Source organism: Theropithecus gelada, chromosome 12, assembly GCF_003255815.1.
Source record: "Theropithecus gelada isolate Dixy chromosome 12, Tgel_1.0, whole genome shotgun sequence".
NCBI lineage: Eukaryota > Metazoa > Chordata > Mammalia > Primates > Cercopithecidae > Theropithecus > Theropithecus gelada.
Genome location: NC_037680.1, coordinates 111,590,369 through 111,610,078, shown reverse-complemented (window position 1 = coordinate 111,610,078; position 19,710 = coordinate 111,590,369). Strand labels below are relative to the sequence as shown.

The following is a 19,710-nucleotide window of genomic DNA, read 5'->3' as shown; positions in this document are numbered from 1 at the left end:
GTTCCATAAGAATTTTAGGATTGTTTCCTTCTAATTCTGTGAATAATGATGATGGTATTTTGATGGGAATTGCATTGAATTTGTAAATTGCTCTTGGCAGTATGGTCATTTTCACATTATTGATTCCACCCATCCATGAGCATGTGATGTGTTTCCGTTTGTTTGTGTCATCTATGATTTCTTTCAGCAGTGTTTTGTAGTATTCCTTGTAGAGGTCTTTCACCTCCTTGGTTAGGTATATTCCTAAGTATTTCATTTTTTTTTGCAGCTAGTGTAAAAGTGGTTGATCCATGCAGTTATCCTGCCTAGAAAAGGCTTTCAGTTAAAATTCAAGGAAACTCACAGGAATAAAGTTGATCTTACTTCATTCGACTTGAACTCTGTGTAGATGGAAGTCTTATGGCCCACAGGCAGTCACTGTCTGCACTCTTAAAGACTTGTTTGGTCCTTTGGTTCAAGATCATTTCTTGTCAATTCAGCTCCCACTTTTTCTATCAAGCCACTTCCCTGGTGACCAGACTCATTCTCTGCTCCACCTGTGTCATATACTTTTATCAAAATAAAACTTGAGTAGTTAAAAATCGTGTCAGTACATTCATCTTATATTCCAGTGACACTAATGAATGCAGGTTGTGAGTCAGACCCTCTGGCTGCACCTTCACAATGGGGCTATGAGATCAGTTTTTAACCCCAATTGATCCAGGAATCTGTGCTTGCCAGCTCACAGGGGAAACAAAGCCATACATGGCAGACTCCACTTGAGGCCTGAATAATTTCTCTTCACTTCTATTCTTCCCGATGAGCAGCATCCCTAGGGATACATGGTTAGATTGTAACCAATGAGTGAACATAACCCTCCACGCCCCACCCCAGGCTCCCTATAACCAGGGGCAACCATGGAGCACAGCTTTGCTAATGCAATGCAACAGAATTCCACTGAATGCAGTCACCTGCAAAGTCCTTGTTTCCCTTTCACAAAGAGACACACTGAGCTAGCAGAGACCCCTCCCCTTCCTCCTGCCTGAAAATGGACCTGACACCCAGAGGCGGACCGTGGGACAAAGCTACACTCTAAGGGAGGCTGTGTGTTCTGAGTAAGGGACGCTCACCCACCCTGGACAACACATTAGGTGAGAAAATGAAACCCTTTCCTCGCCACATCCGCTCTCGGTCGGGTTCCTGTTGCAGCCAGTGGAGTGCAATCCTGCAGACTGCTAGAGGTGCAGGTGCCTGTTGTGGGTGTGCTTTGCCTGATGTGTATTTGCTGAGAACATCTGGGCAAGGTGTGCCTGGGCATCAGAGTCAGTGAGTTGGTCCCTGGAGACTAACAGCCTCATACCTTCATTTTGTTTAGCTTTGTACAGGAGAATCCCTCACCAATACTCATTAACCTTTGAACAATATACTGACATCCTCCTTTGCCTACTTCTAGGCTAATGGTGATTAAGCTTTTGTGGATCACAAACCTGTGTGAGAATCTATTAAAAACTCTGCATAATCTCCTCAGAAGATGCACAAGCCAAAATTATCAAAACATTTGTGCATCATTTTAAGGGTTTCATGGACCCCCGATATGGTTTGTCTGTGTGCCCACCCAAATCTCATCTTGAATTGTAGCTCCCATAATTCCCATGTGTCATGGGAGGGACCTGGTGGGAGATAACTGAATCATGGGAGTGGTTTCCCCCATACTGTTCTCATGGTAGTGAGTAAGTCTTATAAGATCTGATGGTTTTAGAGGGGAAACCCCTTTTGCTTGGTTCTCATTCTCTCTTGCCTGCTGCCATGTAAGATGTACTTTTCGCCTTCCACCACGGTTGTGAGGCCTCCCCAGCCATGTGGAACTGTGAGTCCATTAAATCTCTTTTTATTTATAAATTACCCAGTCTCGGGTATGTCTTTATCAGCAGTATGAAAATGGACTAATACACCCCCTAAAACCCATCCATGGACCCTGGCTGCAAAAGTCTTATAGGAATACGCAATTCGTTTTGATTATCTGTCTGTATATGCCCACTTTGTTGATTAACAACATGTTAATTAGGTACTGGTTTGATTTTTAATTTTGCAAATTGGGGTATTTGCTCTATTCCTTGGGTACTTACAGACAATTCTAAATTGCTCTCATTTCATAAATTATCTGTCGCAAAAAAGTCTGTAGAATTATGAAAATTACATGGGCACTGAGTAAGATGCTGAACAACATCAAAGGAAACACAATGGAAACTGGGTCCTTCTCCAAAAGTTGAACTGCAGGTCCCAGCAAACTCATGACCAAGTTTCTTGAGTGTCATTTTAGAAATACTTCACGTACAGCTCTATTTTTTTTCTTTCACTATAAACGAGAGATTTTATACTCACTGCTCTCTTTTTTCCCTTTACTGTATCTTGGAAAGCCTTTCACACCAATAATTATAGAGCTGCCTTTTCCCTTTTAATGGTGGAACAGGATGCCATTGTCTAAATGTAGTGCGAGCTCTGTAACTACTCCATTATTGACAGACATTTATGTTGCAGCAAATTTTAAAATCCCTCTTGGTTCAGGAGGTCTGTGTGCTGTCTCCACGCCAGCCATCAGAGTGTGCAGAGAGAATGCAAACTAATGATATCTGCTTGGCCAAAGGAAATCAAAACAAAAAGCATCAAATCGATGGCAAGTCTTTTTCCACTTCTTACCGTCCTCTTCATGTCAAGAGTGAGAAATTACAACTTTTGCTATTTACCACTTTGAATTAAGTCACTATTTATTTATCTTGCTGGTTTATTTTTGTTTTGTTTTGTTTTTGTTTTTTGGCTTTTTGAGACGGAGTCTCGCTTCTTCGCCCAGGCTGGAGGTTTTTGACTCAGAAAACCATCACCTGAGCATGATGGCAGCAGGATACTGCACACACGTTACAGCCTTGGAGCCGCATTTAGATCTCGGCTCCACACTTCCTAGCTGTGTAACCTTGGGAAAGTTGCTTAACCCCTCTGTGCCTCACTTTTTTAAAATTATGCTTTAAGTTCTGGGATACATGTGCAGAACGTGCAGTTTGGTTAATTCTGTCTACTTTACAGGCTGTTGCCAGAATCAAATGAGTTAAAAATCTCTAAAGTGCTTAGGACTGTGATGGGCACAGGGTAAGTGCTAAGTGAGTCTTGGCTGTTATTAGTCCAGGTGGCCTAGGAATAAAACTGGAGCCGCTTTTGCTTCTGCAGTCGTGGTGTTGCCCAGGGTAAGGAATGCCAGGAACTGGGCTTGTCTCAGAACCCTCCTTGACCCTGGTGGACACACACACACACACATACATACGCACACACATCCTCACCTGCACACCTCCCAGGGACTTACAAAGGCCTACTACGCAGGTACCAGTGTGCAAGAGGGGCTTGAGCCAAGTCCTGTCGGAAGACTGGCATCAGCCAGATGTGAGGACTGTGGATCTGCCCACGTGGTACCTTCCACAGAGACAGGGAACCTCTGTCCATCCAAACAGCCATGGCCCTTAGTCCCTGAACATATAGCCCCGGGTCAGCCCCAAGCCTCAGCCTGGCCAGGGGCACATGCTGTCCTGTTTCAGAGTTTCCAGCAAGGGGATAAGAATCACTCTCTCAGGCCAGGCGAGGTGGCCTATGCCTGTAAAGCCAGCACTTTGGGAGGCTGAGATGGGCGGATCACCTGAGGTTGGAGGTTCAAGACCAGCCTGATCAACATGGAGAAACTCCGTATCTACTAAAAATTTTTAAAAAGCAACTGGGTGTGGTGGTGCATGCCTGTAACCTCAGCTACTTGGGAGGCTGAGGCAGGAGAATTGCTGGAAGCCGGGAGGTAGAGGTTGTGGTAAGCGGAGATTATGCCATTATACGCCAGCCTGGGAAACAAGAGCAAAACTCTGTCTCAAAAAAAAAAAAAAAAAATCACTCTGTTGGATGCACAGAAAGCCTGAGACAGACACTGGGTAGAGAGAGGGGGTCCGTTGCTAAGCCCTGGCTGGCTTCTTTATCCCTCTCAGCGGGGGCAACCCAACAGATCCCACTCACATGATCTGCATCAAGAAGGCTCCCTGAACACCACTGCCTGGATTTTAATTACACTTCAGCGGGAGGTGCTGCAAGTCGGACAATGATTGGAAGCCAGGAGATGCAGAAGGAAGAGGCTGGAGCTGTGGCTGCTGAAATATTTAGAAACCACAAACAGAATCCCCGCTCCTCCCCTCCTCTCCAGACATGGCAGTCATTTGTTTCTTTTCTGTCTAGAATTTTACCAAAAAATCAAAAATGGAGCTTGTCCTCGCACCTTAGGACACGGAAGAATCCGAGGGAAAGCTTGCTAAAATGTAGATTCCTGGGCCTCTACAGGCATCAGATTCAGGAGACCTGGGAAGGCCTTGGAAGCTGCATTTTTACCAGGCGTTCTCCTGCTGAGTTTTCTTCAGGAGCTCCATGGGCTACACTTAAAGACACAGATGAGTGGCCACAGCAACTATGTTTTCAGAATGATATTAAATAGCGGAATTCTTTCATTTTCTCCAGATTACTAGGCTGGTACCTAGTTGGCCTCCTCCCAGAGCTGTGAATGAAAGAATATACATGGAAACCCAAGGTAATTATATTTCAACCAGAGCTCTGTTGTGATCTGGTTGATTTGCAAAATACCCAAATAAGAAAATTTTATAAAAATTTCAATAACGTGGCTGGGTGCCATGGCGCATGTTTGTAATCCCAGCACTTTGGGGGTTCGAGGTGGGAGGATGGTTTGAGGCCAGTAGTTCGAGACCAGCCTAGGCATCGTGGCAAGACCTCATCTCCATTAAAAGTTAAAAAAGAAAAAATGTAGCCGGGCACGGTGGTGGCACACAGCTGTGGTCCCAGCTACTTGGGAGGCTACAGTGGTAGGATCACTTGAGCCCAGGAGGTTGAGGCTGCAGTGACCTGTGATGGTGCCACTGCACTCCAGCATGGGCAACAAGAAAGAGATTCTGACAAAAAAAAAAAAATCAATAATGTAAGGAAACCATATATTTTTTTAAATTGTATTTATTCATTTATTTATTTTAGAGATGGGGGTGTCGTTATGTTGCCCAGGCTGGCCTCGAACTCCTGGCTTCAAGCAATGCTCCCATCTCAGCCTCCCAAAGTGTTGGGATTACAGGTGTGAGCCACTGCACCCGACCTAGAAAACATATTTTTAAGACATTTCGAAAGTAGTGATACTAATAATGACACTAAGAAACTGCTTTGTTTGAAGTGAAGTGTGAGTAACCATACAAAGCTCTTTTATTGCAGGAGAGAAAGCTGCCTGACTACACCAAAGGACTTTAATAATATTTGAAGTAGAATTTTGGAATATTGTTATATGCACATCACAAACAGAAAATGGAGTTGTTTTTGCTTGGTTATGAATTTCTGAATGTGAAAAAAAAAATCCCTGTTTTGATATTCTTGTGCGTGACATGGTGACATCAGCCTTTGGTATATCTGTGTATGTTTTGGACAAACTTAATATTTGAAAAATGATAGCCACCTCCCAGGACCTGAGAAAAATCCATAAATCTCTAGGGTCTGTGTGAATTATTTTTAAGTAGGTCAAGTGCCCTGAGTCCCTCAAAACACACACACATCCCCTTTCCTGTCTTTAATTTCTCAGCTCATCTATCATGTGGAAAATGTGATAATGAGGAACATATAAAGGTGTTGTACAAAGTGCCTGGAAGAACTGGAATCTGATTTTCTAAAGAGATGTTTAATGCATAATTATATCCTTATGAATTCACTGGCTGTGCAAAGAATCCACCCCATCCAGCACTCCCGTAAACAGGCACAGAGTTGCGTTTGTACCTGTCAGCGTTGCAGGTTGTTATGCTGATCTGTCGGTGTGAATTTTGCTGTAAATTCCTCATTCTATGTATGTTGGTTCTAACCAGGCTCAGAATTAAAAAAATGTAAGTGACTCTGTTTTCTGGATCTTTTCTTTCCTAGACAAAAAGGATGGCTTTGAGCCTCCTGGAGTTGCCAGGCAACCTCCCTACCCCCCTCTACCTGTCTTGGGCTGGCTCAGGTGTCAGGGGACTATTCAGAGAGAACTTTCAACACCCAGAAAGCTCACCTGAGGCTATAGATGTCCACCAAGTGTACCCATACTTGCTATTCTCGCCTAAGTGGGATCATCTACACCCTGGGTGTGAATTGATTTTACACTTCAAGTGCAGAAAAATATGTGGGTGTGTGAAAAATACAGCAAGCACTTGTTATTCCAAAGTGTGAGCTGCAGCTGAGTTAAACATACGTAACATTATAGCGGGAAGACCAGCAAACTAGAAACGAGTAGAGATGAAACTTTCTAGAACAAAGTCTGGATTCCCCCACAAAACATGTATTTGTTTGATTAAGAAAGAAGGAGTCAGCCGGGGATGGTGGCTCACGCCTGTAATCCCAGCACCTTGGGAGGTCGAGGCAGGTAGATCACAAGGTCAGGAGTTCGAGACCAGCCTGGCCAACCTAGTGAAACCTCATCTTACTAAAAATACAAAACATTAGCCCGGCATGGTGGCGGGCACCTGTAATCCCAGCTACTCCGGACGCTGAGGCAGGAGAATCACTTGAACCTGGGATGCAGAAGTTGCAGTGAGCCGAGATTGTGCCACTGCACTCCAGCCCGGGCGACAGTGCGAGACTCCGTCTCAATAAAAAAAAGAAAGGAGTACCACAAGGTACTCACAAAGCTATTCAGGCACTGGGACGTGGCCTCCATGCCCCTGAGGGAATTTCTCTGAAGATTTCATTCATCCAAGAATGTACTGAGTGTGAGTTTGAATTTATTGAGTGTGAGTCCAGTGCTGTGACATCCTCTTTGTCCATTTCACAGTCTGTGGGGTACACCAGGCAAAGACTCAACTGTGATACAGAGAGATTCAGGTTCTATTTGTGGTGAGGTCAGAGAGCTGTGGGAAAACGAAGGAAGGACCTTTCACAGAGGGAATATCCCAGAGGACTGTCCTAGGAGCGCGATTTGTAGAGCTGAATCCTGAAGGAGTAAACAGAGTAGGAAGTCAAGGTGCTAATTTGAAGGCAATAGAAATTGCCAAGGGTTGATTCTTCACCAAAGGGGCTTATTAAAGGAGACTTGGGCAATTCACAACAGGGTTGGGAGAGCTGAGCCCCACACTCCGCGCTAAGTTTCCAGGAACCCCGTCCAGAACTGACCTGGCGATAAACGTGTGGCTGCAGCGGGCGTGCCTGGCCCTAGAACAAACTGCCATGGCCGTATGTCCCCCACGGACTCTCAGCCGGGTCAGGAGCTCACCCTGGCGACCACGGCTGCCCTGACACTCCCGCCAGCTCCCTTCCCTCCTTCTGCATGAGTCAGAGCCTCAGAGTCCAAGCTCCACGTGGTGGATTCTGGTCATATGCTTAGATTTAGCTGCTAGGGAAGCTGTTTGTTTTTTAAGGGTCCTAAATACAGCAAGAGAGTTTCCAAGATGCTGAGCACCCGGAAGATAGGACAAAGGCCACCCTCCCAGTGAGGGCAGAAACAGCCGCAGGGGCAGACAGCGTGGAAATGCTGCAGGCAGGCATCCCGTCTCTCCCTCCCTGTGTTCAACAAGAGAAGTCTGGAACGATGTGTGTTATTGGCCAGCCTTTCACCTTGCCAAGCAAGGCATTAAAACACCAAAACAACTCCTGCCTCTATAATCCCCTGTCACCTTCAGTCACCAGGATATAGGACATTTTAACGCCAGAAAGAAGTGAAGGGCTTAACTTCAGGATCAGAGACAGTTATTTGATTTGCATCAATGTGACTTCATGAAAATCCTCTGTGCACCGTCTTCTTCTCTCATTTTTCGTGTACCTGTGAAAGCTTCATCGGGACCCACAGTGACCTCCAAGCTGGCATTTGGGAGCCTCCATTCATCAGCTTAAACCTGGGGACTGCTGATGGCAGAGGCTAAGCAGGGGAGGGGTATGAATCCTTTTTTATCTTGAGACAGAGTCTCGTTCTGTTGCCCAGGCTGGAGTGCAGTGGCACAATCTCGACTCCCTGCAGCCTCTGCCTCCTGGGTTCAAGTGATCCTCCCACTTCAGCCTCCCTAGTAGCTGGGATTACAGGAGTGTGCTACCACACCCATCTAATTTTTTGTGCTTTTAGTAGAGATGAGGTTTCACCATGTTGGTCAGGTTGGTCTTGAACTCCTGACCTAAGTGATCCACCCACCTCGGCCTCCCAAAGTGCTGTGATTATAGGTATGAGCCACTGCGCCCGGCCTGAATCCAATTTTTAATTTATTTTGTATTTTATTTTATTTTAAGATGTAGTCTTTCTCTTGTCACCCAGGCTGGAGTACAGTGGTGTGATCTCTGCTCACTGCAACCTCCACCTCTCGAGTTCAAATGATTCTCCTACCTCAGCCTCCCAAGTAGCTGAGATTATAGGCACACACCACCACACCCGGCTAATTTTATATTTTTAGTAGAAACAGGGTTTCACCATGTTAGTTAGGCCAGTCTCAAACTCCCGACCTCATGTGACCCACCCACCTTGGCCTCCCAAAGTGCTGGGATTACAGGTGTGAGTCATCGTGCCTGGCCTGAATCCATTTTAGAAGGACCCTTCTGGGGGCCATGGAGGATGAGCTGATGGGACAAGGCTGGAATTGCGGTTACAGTGAGAGGTGACAGTGCCCGGAAGTACAGGAGTCGCCGTGGAGAGGGAAGGAAGAGATGGAAGGCGGTTGAACCAGATGCCTAATGACCAACTCAATGGGTGGATACATGAGGGGCTGCTGACCAGGTTTCTACGTATTTCCACCTTTTCTTCTCACCGGCCGTCTCTCAAAGGCCTTTACCCTCTGGTCTACAATCTTCCAGCTACGCCTTAGATCCTCCCATTCAGAGCCGAGTCCTAGATCTGCTTTCCCTCCTGCTCCCCCATCTATGTCTTACTCAGCTTCTCCCCTGACCACAGCCTCCACCCCTCCTCTCCCCCAGTCCAGCAAAGCTGCTCACCGCAGCCTGGACCACATCCTCCCAGGACACCAGTCCCTCTTGGCCCAGCCTGCTCCTGTCCAGCCAAACGGCAGACGAGTTGACCCTCCCTCCTCCATGTCTGTCTGCCTTCTGCCTTCCCCATTCCTAGGCCTCTTCAGGCCGAGCCTGGCACTGCCTGACGGTCCCATGGCCTCCGCCTCCCTGTCTGCCAGTCCAGGCTGCTCACCACTGGCCTGTCTTCCCATCTCTCTTAGTCCATTTGTGCTGCTCTAATGAATGCCCAGCGCTGGGTGGTGTCAAGACAGCAGAAATGTATTTCTTAGTTTGGTGGCTGGGAGGCAAGGATCACAGCTTGGGCAGGTTTGTGGGCTGGTGAGGGCTGCTCTCTGCTTCCAAGATCAAACTTTGCTACCATCAAAGGGGAGGAATGCTGTGTCCTCACGGGCAGGGCAGAGGGGCAAGTGTGCCAAACGCTACTTGAAACCATTTTTTATTTTTTATTTTTTTTCAGGCAGAGTTTCATTCTTGTCACCTAGGCTGGAGTGCAATGGTGCGATCTCAGCTCACCGCAACCTCCACCTCCCAGGTTCAAGCAATTCTCCTGCCTCAGCCTCCCGAGTAGCTGGGATTACAAGCATGCACCACCATGCCCAGCTAATTTTTTGTATTTTTAGTAGAGACGGGGTTTCACCGTGTTGGTCAGGCTGGTCTTGAACTCCTGACCTCAGGTGATCCACCCGCCTTGGCCTCCCAAAATGTTGGGATTGCAGGTGTGAGCCACCGCGCTCGGCCAAAACTTTTTTTTAAGGGTTGTAAAGGCAGCAGCCTCCTGATCTAATCACTCTTTAAAGACCCACCTCTTCCTCCCATCGCACCGGCCATTACATTTCAACACCTGATGTTTTGAAACACATCGAAACCATAGCTCATCCCACTCTAATCCCCCCTTGCCCTTTTAAAGCAACTTACTCTCCAGCTTCTCTGAGCTGCTCACTCTTCCCCAGACTTCACCTCACAGGGGAGGCCTTCCAGGCTACCCTGCTCCAGCCTCGCCCTGGCCAGTGCATCACTGATTTTTCTTCCTAGCACCTCTCTCTCCTCGAGCATATGAGTCTAGTTCATTGCTGTTTCCCCACTAGCATGTGGGCTCCATGGGGACAGGGACCCCATCCCAGGGCCTAGAAGAATGCCTGGCAAACAGAAAATCAGTGTCTATCAATTAATAAACACCTCTCCCTGTCCTTTCTCTATCTTCTCAGGACCCCACCCTGCCTTGGGAGTCTCTTCTCACAGCCTTAGAATACTCAGCCTCGGTAGCATCCAAAGCTCCATCACGCACCAGGTGCTCTCCTCTTCCTCAAGCACTTTCTCCGCTTGCTGCCGTCTCCCTTCAGTTTCAGGTGTTGGCTCCTGGGTCTTTTTTTTTTTTTTTTTTCTGAGACAGGGTCTTGCTCTGTCACCCAGGCTGGCGTATAGTGGCACAATCTTGACTCACGGTGGCAGCCTCCACCTCCATGCTCCATGGTTGAAGCGATTCTCGTGTCTCAGCCTCCCTAGTAGCTGGGACTACAGGTACCCGCCACCACACCCGGCTAGTTTTTGTATTTTTAGTAGAGACGGGTTTTCACCATGTTGGCCAGGGTGGTCTCGAACTCCTGACCTCAAGTGGTCTGCCTGCCTCAGCCTCCCAAAGTGCTGGGATTACAGGCATGAACCAGTGCTCCTGGCCTGCTCCTGTGTGTTGATCTTCCTTATTGGATGCAAACTCCTAGAGGCCCAGGAACCATCTCTTTTCTCCCTTGCTGTCCCTTGGACCCTCTGCGTGCCCAGGACTGACATGGGCCGGCCTGTCTCTGACAAGCAGCGAGTGGCCCTCTGCCAACGCCAAGCTGCCTGCAGCTCACTAAGATGTATGCTGCACCCTCCCAAAATGAAAATTACGTTGAAAGTTGTAATATATATATATGACATAAGCACAAAGATTTTTTTTAAGGCCAATTGAAATGGAAAATTAAGAAAGATGACTTTAGATATTTAAAAAGTCACAGGTGCAACCAATTAATTTCTTCACATTTTCCTTCTCCCTCATTAAACAGAAAATTCTATCAGAGAAGCAAAGCTTTAAAAATACAATTCTTGCTAGCCTGGAGCAGAAAAGACTAATACAAGCACTTAAAAAATGTGTATAGCAAATCTGGGTGACTTCAGTTTCCTTAGGACAAGCTCTTTTTTCTTGAATAAGGAGAAAACATTACGTCTTTATTTTCATTAACCTGCAACTGGACGTTGGTGCTTCCTTCAAGAATGCACTTAGGCAAGGAACCTCTCTAGTATTAGGAGTTCCTGTGATGTGCCAAACATAGAAATCTCTGATATTTTTATTTCCGTCAATGCTTTTGCAGGTAGCGAAAAGCTCATCACTATTTTGAGTTTCCGGCGGATGTAAGATGAACTACTAGATTGTGTTATTTAATGCGTAAAGAAGTACATATATTACACCACAATTTCTAAAAATTGTTGGTAATTGTACGTAAACATAATTGCTTTCACCTGTGAGCCCAGGGTTTTTTTTTTTTTTTTTTTTTTTTTTTTTGAGATGGAGTCTTGCGCTGTGTCACCCAGGCTGGAGTGCAGTGGCGCGATCTCGGCTCACTGCAAGCTCCGCCTCCCAGGTTCAGGCCATTCTCCTGCCTCAGCCTCCGAGTAGCTGGGACTACAGGCGCCCGCCACCACGCCCGGCTAGTTTTTTGTATTTTTAGTAGAGACGGGGTTTCACCATGTTAGCCAGGATGGTCTCGATCTCCTGACCTCGTGATCCGCCCGCCTCGGCCTCCCAAAGTGCTGGGATTACAGGCTTGAGCCACCGCGCCCGGCCGAGCCCAGGGTTTTTATGTGCGTTTCCATAATACTGAGGAGTTTATTGCCTTTATCAAACTGCCAGAGGGGTTGATCTATGGCACAGAAGAGCTAAGTTGTTCATTTCAATCTATTTTACATAAAGCCAAATTTTATTGCAGCATAAATCATGGACCAAACTGACCACATTTCCCTCATGCCAGAGAATGATTCATTAAGGAACATAATGGTTCTTGGTATACACTTCATTGAGCTCCATCCCTGCAAGGATCATCTTTGACTTCTTAAAATCCAAGCTGGTTTTGATGCATTCATTGGTAGACAACTTTTCACTTGTTTCTTACATTGGTTGTAAACACAACATGAAGCCATTTTATTCACTCCAATAGCCAAAGCCGTCTTATTTGGAGATGCATTTCTATTGCAGAGATAAGAACAATTCCTCCAAGAAACCAATATTGATTGTGTTAGGCTCTTGGAATTCAGAGATGAGCCAAGACAAGGTCGCTGTCCTCAAGGAACTCAGTGTGTGACTCTGCCAGGTAGGGAAGGAAAGGTGCCACAGCCTAGGTACAGCTTAGACCAATGCAGGGAGCTTTATAAAAAGATGGTCGAGGGAGTGCTGGAGGAAGTCCGTGTGTGCAAGGACAGAGCAAAGGGGATGAGCCCAGAGTTGACCACACAGCAGGATGCAGGAAGGGCTCCTGTGAAAGGACTCCTTTGTCCTTTGGATAGAGGAGGACAGAAATGGAAGGGAGGACCAGGGGGAGGGTGTTGGAGTAGCTTGACCAAAAAAAGAGGATGAGCATCAAGAAAAAAAAGTCTTAATTCTGGTCATGGCAGTAGGAATGGTTGTGAAACCTGAGCTGCTGGAATCTGGACCACGGCTGGGGAAGGGCCCCAGGACCGAGTCTGAGCTTGGGCACTACTGTGGGGTGATGGATACTCAGAGGGGCTGGGGCCTGGAGGATTACAGAATAACTAACTTGACACATGCCCCAAGTGACTTGACATAAAGATGGCCAGGTGCAGATCAAGGCAAGAATTAATCAGGGACAAAATTGTCCTTTCCTCAAGAAGTCAGAGCCTAACTCTTTTCTAACTAAATCTTTTCTCCTGAATGAGGTCCTGAAGAAGACCTACAAGTACCATAATGTTAATTATCATTCTCAACAATGTCAATGTCCAAATCAATATCAATAACAAGCTGGAGGTTTAACTGAACTGCTTGAGCTGGCCTAGGAGTATTAGGGAGAAAAGTCATTTATATTCAGACTGGTACTGACCAATTGTGAACATGTGTAGGCCAAGAAAAAATTGTGTGAAAGGGGGATCTTGTTGCCTGAAATAATGAGGCGTGGTAGGGATGTTTCCCAGTTAAGAACAAGCTGCATTCCCCGCCAGCTTGTAGATTACAGTGATCATCTGGGCATAATATACTTGAGATAAGGTAAAGCAACACCAGCCACTCTAACAAGTAACTCTCACCTTCTCAGTGGCCAATCACAGTTTTATCTCTCTAGATACCATGTGACAGATACTCTGCTGAACAGAGCTTACGGGGGGTCCCTAAGGGACCTGGGGTCCTTCTGTCTGCCCCTGCCTCACCTTTAGGAACTTGGAGTTCCTCACGATCAGTTGGAAGAATGGAGGATTTCTGGAAGGTTCCTGCGAGCCAGACTCAACAGCAGGTGGCCCATAGCATTTTGGTTCCCATCCTCCAGTTGGACTGCACCTGACTGCAAGGGAGATGGGGAAAGACAGCCCAGTTGTTGGCTCAGGAAGAGGATGGGTCTTGGGGGAACACAGCAGTCCATCAGAAGAGCTTTCTCCCTTTAAAGAATTGCCTTCCTCCACCCTGGCTTTATATTGGGCAGAGGGCACCAAGATAGATTAAACCTGATTCGTGCACCGTTCTTCCCAAGCAGGCTACGCCCAAAGGGCCAGGCATGGAGCAGGGTGGTAGGTGAATTGTGCCTCTCAAAAAGACGTGTCCAAGTTCTAAATTCCACTGTGAATGTGACCCTACTTAAAGACAGGGTCATCCTAGGTGTGATCAAGTTAAGATGAGGTCTTGATGGATTAGGGTGGGCTCTAAATCCTATGACTGGTGCCCTTAGAGACAGATTTAGTCACAGACACGGAGAACAAGCGACCATGTGATAGCTTGATTTCAGACATCTGGCCTCCAAAACTGTGACAGAACACATTTCTGTTGTCCTAAGCCACGCACGGCACTTTGTTACAGCAGCCCTGAGTCAAGGTCCCTGCCTCTCTTATTGGCTATGTAAATTATGGGACCACATTGAGCCCTGTCCTCAATTGCAAAATGGGTGTGAGGACCCAGCTGGCAGGTGCTGCAGGGTGGAATCAACACAGGTACAAGGGGTGGAAAGCGTCCAGCTAACAGAGGGCTTGTGCTCACTCCCCAAGTTCCAGCCATGTGGCGGGTTCAGCCTCTCCTTGCCCCATGTACTGTGTTATCAACGTTGCTGACACACTGGTCCCCAGGTCTGGCCTGTTGGTGGTCTGACTCCCACTCAGCCTTCAAGCCTTGCATCAAAGTCATGTTCCATAAGCCCCATTCCTCCCCCTACCTCCAGGTGGAGTTGGTCTCCATTAGGAGTCCCCCATAACACGGTCTTCCTAAAGCAGGGTGTGCCCTTGCTTGCTGCAATCAGCACTTCAAGGCTGACGCCTGACACACAGAAATGACTCCATCCTAAACTTTTTATTGCGGGATTGGGGTTGCCAATTCACAGGACCCAGAAAAAAGCAAGGCATCGATGTGCTTTCCTTTGGGTGCCTGACGTAACACCAATTCCCATTTGGTTAGTGATGACTGAGTGACTCTTGTTTCAAGAGCAAGTTAAATGAATAGCAAGAAAATAGACACCTGCCACACCAGCTGTCATGCTGTCATCTAGGGGTGACTATTTTGGGGAGGCAGCCATTGGTCTATGTATAAATACTTACATTAGGTTTTATTTTTGTTTTATTTAAAGTTTGGTTGGGTACAGAAAACACACACACACTTAACAGGTGAAAATATCCAAATAAAATTTACTGCAACTTTTGTAGAATTTTATTTGTGCTACAAGACACGTTGCATAGGAAACTATTTAAAGCCCCTGAGGAAAAAATATCCATGGTTTAAGGTGCAACTGGTTTTGTTTCTTCTTTGGGGAAAAGGTGATAGATGATCTCTGGGAGAAATTATGGGGTGGAGTTGAGAAGCACAATCGAAGGTTACATGGTGGGATGATTGGCGAATTGTGTGTCCTGGTTCTTGCAGCATAAAATAGCTAGTGTTTGTTCTTATTTTCAGTCCATCCGTCTTCAGTATCTGAATAAGTAGCTATACAATGTTTCAGGCCAGTAAGGGAGTATACATTGATTACACTAAGGAAGTAACATGTTTCAGGAAAGCAGTTTTAGAGAATGAGATTTGGGATCCCAAATGGCCCCTGACAACTGCAGGCACACAGGTGTGTCCTGGCGCGTTGCTGGGGATCACCTCACTCTACTGATTTGCCAGGTATCAGTCCTTCCTCCTGCTCCCTTCCAAGACGTGACATCTATGAGGCATTGTGAGATTCACACAGCACGTCTGCACCCTAAAGTTATTAATGCGACACTGTGCCAAGTTCCTGATTTTATGGGAGACACATTTTCATTTTTACAAAATGCTCATCTTGCTCAGATGATCTTTACATTGTACAAAAAACCGTTTCATCCAAACTATTACTTCCTTCGAGGAGACGTAGGTACACCAGGAAGGAAGAGGGGTTAAGCCTTAGATGAAATGAAATGCGGAGTTTGGCAAATGGTAGCTGGCACCTGTGCACATCAGCATAAGGCGTTGCTTGTGAGGCCAACCACAGCATTTGCAAGAAGCACGAGAGTCGGTGGCCACCAAGGCTCTGATTCGCTCGTGAAGTTTTCTTCCTGTCCACAGAAGAGGCAGCAAACTCTATGGGAAGCACTGCTTTGACCCCAAGGAAAAAACAGTACAATGGCCTCGTCGCAGTGGGACCACTTCACTCTCAAATGGCATTGTTCTTGTCAGTGACTAAATGCAACTGGCACGGCTGCTTTCTAATCTATTGGTGGAAACAGCTCAGGGCACCTAAATGCTAACGCGGGACTTCACTCTGCCCACCAAAGCTCACCAAAGATTCACATGTTCTGTGGATGGTCATTCACTACGCGTGAGGCAAAGCTCAGAAGACAATCCAATCCGAGGAGGGAGCAGGACCTCAGGCCTTCCCAGAAAGAATAAGCTGTACCCGTTTATTGAAAAGCCACTTTTTCCCACGTGATTCACGTTCTTATGTGTAGGGAGTGAAAGAGGTCCAGCAACCGAACGAGTGTCTTTCTGGGCTGAGTGCTGAAATGCAAAGTGTGGCCGGGAATCAGAAATGCCCCCAGTGACCTTTAAATACCTATAGACATCTCTAACATAATTTAAAAAGGTCTATAACAACATAAAAACCTCAACAGCCTGTGCCCCTATTAAGTTTTCTTTTAAACCTTTATGGTCCATAAAAAAATTAGACACCACCTTTCTCATAGATCCCTTCCCCCCATTCTTTAGAAAAGTGATTTTAGATTTCAATTTACACTTAACAAATAGAAAGCTATGTGATTGGCAACGAGCTGCAACAGGCAGTCCCTTCAGGCCTCTCCCTCGATGGAGGAGGGTGGCACAGGATGGGTGTAGGCCTAGCTGGCGGGCCCTAAGTCTGTCTGAGCAGCTGTCCCTTCCTCCCTCTTCAGCTCCGTGGTGACCGCGGCACTCAGGGCAGAAGAGGGCTTGCACTCCAGAGCAGCAGGAGGGGAGGGGACCCACTCAAATCACGAAGTCGTCCTGGTCCGCGGGGCTGAAGGCGGCTGCTCTCAGAATGTCCAGGGAGTTCACCAAGATCAGAGTCCCCGTGAGGTGCTTCCAGCGCTTGGTGATGGGGTTTTTCATCTTGTCCAGGCCCAGGTGCAGCTCCTGGATGACATCCCGGTAGCTGTCCCCGATCTGATGGCTCCAGGTGAGTAAGAAGTCATACGCAGGCTTCCACATGGCCTGGGAGGTGGAGTCGTAAAAAACAAAAGGAGGGACAGAAGAAGAAAGATTAGGAGACAGAACGAGATTTGTTCCTATTCCTCGGTGCAGCTTCTGTAGTCACTATTTGAGACACTCTTTCGCGAGTGAACGAGCCCACAGAAAAAAACAGGGGAACCATCTCGGGGCCGGGGTCCACACACTCCAGAGGGAAAAAAGCAGGGGTTTGTGCAAGAGTAGGTGCACAACAAATGAATCATCAGAAAGGATTTCTCTTTCCTTACAATCCTTATGGCACTTTCTCTCTGTGCCATTCATTTGGAAATTCATCCCATTCATAAAACACAGCCTTGCGCTTGGGACTTCCTGCTTCCTGGATCTTGCAAGCCTGAACCGCCTTCCGGGAAGCTTACTAGGGTGCCCTCCGCAAACAAGCAAGCATACAAAGGACCTCTGAGCAACAGCCCGGCCACACCGGCTTTGGCCCAAGTTATGTAACGTACCAGGTATCACTCCAGCCCAGAACAGCTCACAAAGGCCTCTGTGTATGCGTCACTGCATTATTCAATCCTACTGATGGTAATTTAAGATCGAAATGAGCAAGCGACAGGCAGTTCTGTTTGTCTTTCCCATGTCGTGTGGGAAGGACATCCTAAAGCCAGGGCTCATGGCAACCAATCCAGAGGACGGTTCCCGCTCAGTGAGGCGCACCCAGTGCTGGGCACATGCGTGCACATTTCCACCCATCTCACCCTCATGGAAATGCCACGAGGCAGACCTTTTTACAGCTGCACTGCATGGGTCCAAAGAGCCAAGGGACAGAGGGGCTCAGTGAGCTCGAAGCTCAGCCGCGGCTCACCTCGCTGTCCACAACCCCGTTCCTGTCCCGGTGAGGAGACTCGTAGGCGTCCATCTGCTGCTTGGAGACCTTGGCCAGCTTCTCGGCCAGCTCCCGCCAGCGCTGGGCCACCTCTACGGCCGTGGTCAGGAGCACGAAGTCCTGGATGAGTCTGACCACCAGGCCCTGGCAGTCCATCTTCAGTAGGGCCTGCAGAGGAAGAGGCACAGTGTGACACAGTGTAGGGAGCAGGGCAGGCTTGCTCCCCGCAGAATTCCAGCAGATGGCGCAGGAATGGCCATGGGCTCTCTATTCTCCATGTTCCCTGGCCTACCAAATGTCCCCTGAAATCGATCACTGCCAGGGCTCACGGGAGAGAAAAGATGATGTGCAGAGCGTGCTGGGTTCACCAGTGTCTCCCTCCAAAGCCCACATCCCCCCAGAACCTCAGAACGTGACCTTACTTGAAAATGGGGTCTTTGCAGAGAGAATTAAGATGAGGTTCTTCTGGATTAGGGGAAGTCACCAACGACTGGCGTCTTCATAAGAAGAGAAAGCAGACACAGAGGCAGAGGGAAGAAGGCCATGTGAAGATGGAGGCAGAAGCTGGACAGACGCAGCCACAAGCCAAGGAACAGAAGGAGGGTTGAGCCAGCAGGGCCTAGGAGAGGCAGGCCTGCAACACCTTCTCCCCCACAGCTTCCAGACGGGGCCACCCTGGGAGCCCTGACTGAGACCTGTGGCCTCCTGAACAGTCAGAGGACAAGTATCTGTTGTTTGAAGCCCCTTGGTTTGTGGTCATTTGTCTTGGTAGCCCCGGAAAGCTAACAGACAGGGTGAATATGGAGTATAGTTGTCACCATTCCCACTCTCTGGGGATGCCAGAGAGAAACGAATGCATTTCACCAAACAGACACCATAGCCTGAGGCTGAAAGGGACAGAGGGCGAGCTGGACCTGCTGAGCGTGCAGTGCTGACCTTGTCCAGTTAGAGAGCACTGCGGGCCCACGAAGGCTGGTGGACTCAGACACAGGCCACCCAGGGAGGAGAAGGCAGAGAACAGAAGAGGCCTGGGGCAGAGACAGAGGGTGTACCACCAAGAACCACAGTGATCAGGAGATCCACGGACCTCCCCCAGGACTGTGCAACATGAGGAAACAGTTTCCACAACTGGTGGGACTGCTCCCATGCCAAAGCTGCAAGAACTTTGTACTGTGTCTTTAGGACAGGGATTACTAACCACAGAGGAAGTCAGAGGGGAGTTAACAGGACAGACAGCCCTGCTGGGACAGTGAAGTCCCAGCTGAGGCTGGAACAACCACATGCCGCCTTGGGACTCAATTCCCACCTAAAAACGGGGGCTGGATGGGACAGGCACTGAACATATGGCTCAATAGCCTAATATACGTGGCAGACCCCAGGCTGGGGTCAAACTCACATTTCTGGTTTAAAGAAACAAATCAAATTGGCTAGCGCAAGCCAGCAGGCCTGCTAGTCCTGCACACCGTGCCAAGTCACATGACTGCCACTGGGTGTCATGCGAGCGGCTCTGGCGCCATCCTAATTATAAATGAGGCCACACATGGTTAGCGTGCGGCTCTGAGCCAGTCAGGATGATGTCACCAGGAAGGCAGGAGAGCCGCACGCTGGGTCTGATTCTCGTCTGAGTCTCCTCTGCCATAGAAGGCACCGCTCACTGCCACCCTTCAAGCTTTCTCTCATCCAACAACGGGAAAGGCTTGGCTTCCAGGGCAAAGCGGCCCGAGGCAGCCCAGAGACAGTTTCTGAGGCTCCCGTGGGCCCTTGGACAGGCGAGTTGCTAAGAAGAGAGGAAAGTCACCAGGCCTGGCGTTCTTTCTCCCTACGCTCTGCTTTAGCACCTGAGGTTGTCATTTTAGGACTCCAAAGTGTGCTAGAAAACAAACAACTCCCCACCCCCGCCAACTGCACCACTGGTTGCCAGCGCTGTTTGGCCGACTATTTTGTGCGGACAGCT

General features: G+C 47.9%; 1 protein-coding gene across 2 annotated transcripts in view; it reads right to left on the bottom strand.

Moving 5' to 3' along the window:
• Positions 1–14,797: 14,797 nt before the first annotated feature.
• SH3BP4 (SH3 domain binding protein 4) overlaps positions 14,798–19,710 on the bottom strand; it is a 102,720-nt gene continuing 97,807 nt past the window's right edge. Inside the window, exons 5-6 of one of the 2 annotated variants that reach the window (XM_025404976.1) lie at positions 17,736–17,924; positions 14,798–16,897 (exon numbers count right to left, since the gene is read on the bottom strand). In XM_025404976.1, the coding sequence (XP_025260761.1) occupies positions 16,673–16,897; positions 17,736–17,924 (414 nt within the window). In that variant the 3' untranslated portion in view covers positions 14,798–16,672. The remainder of the gene's footprint in view (positions 16,898–17,735; positions 17,925–19,710) is intronic. The other variant, XM_025404977.1, reaches the window with a different exon arrangement.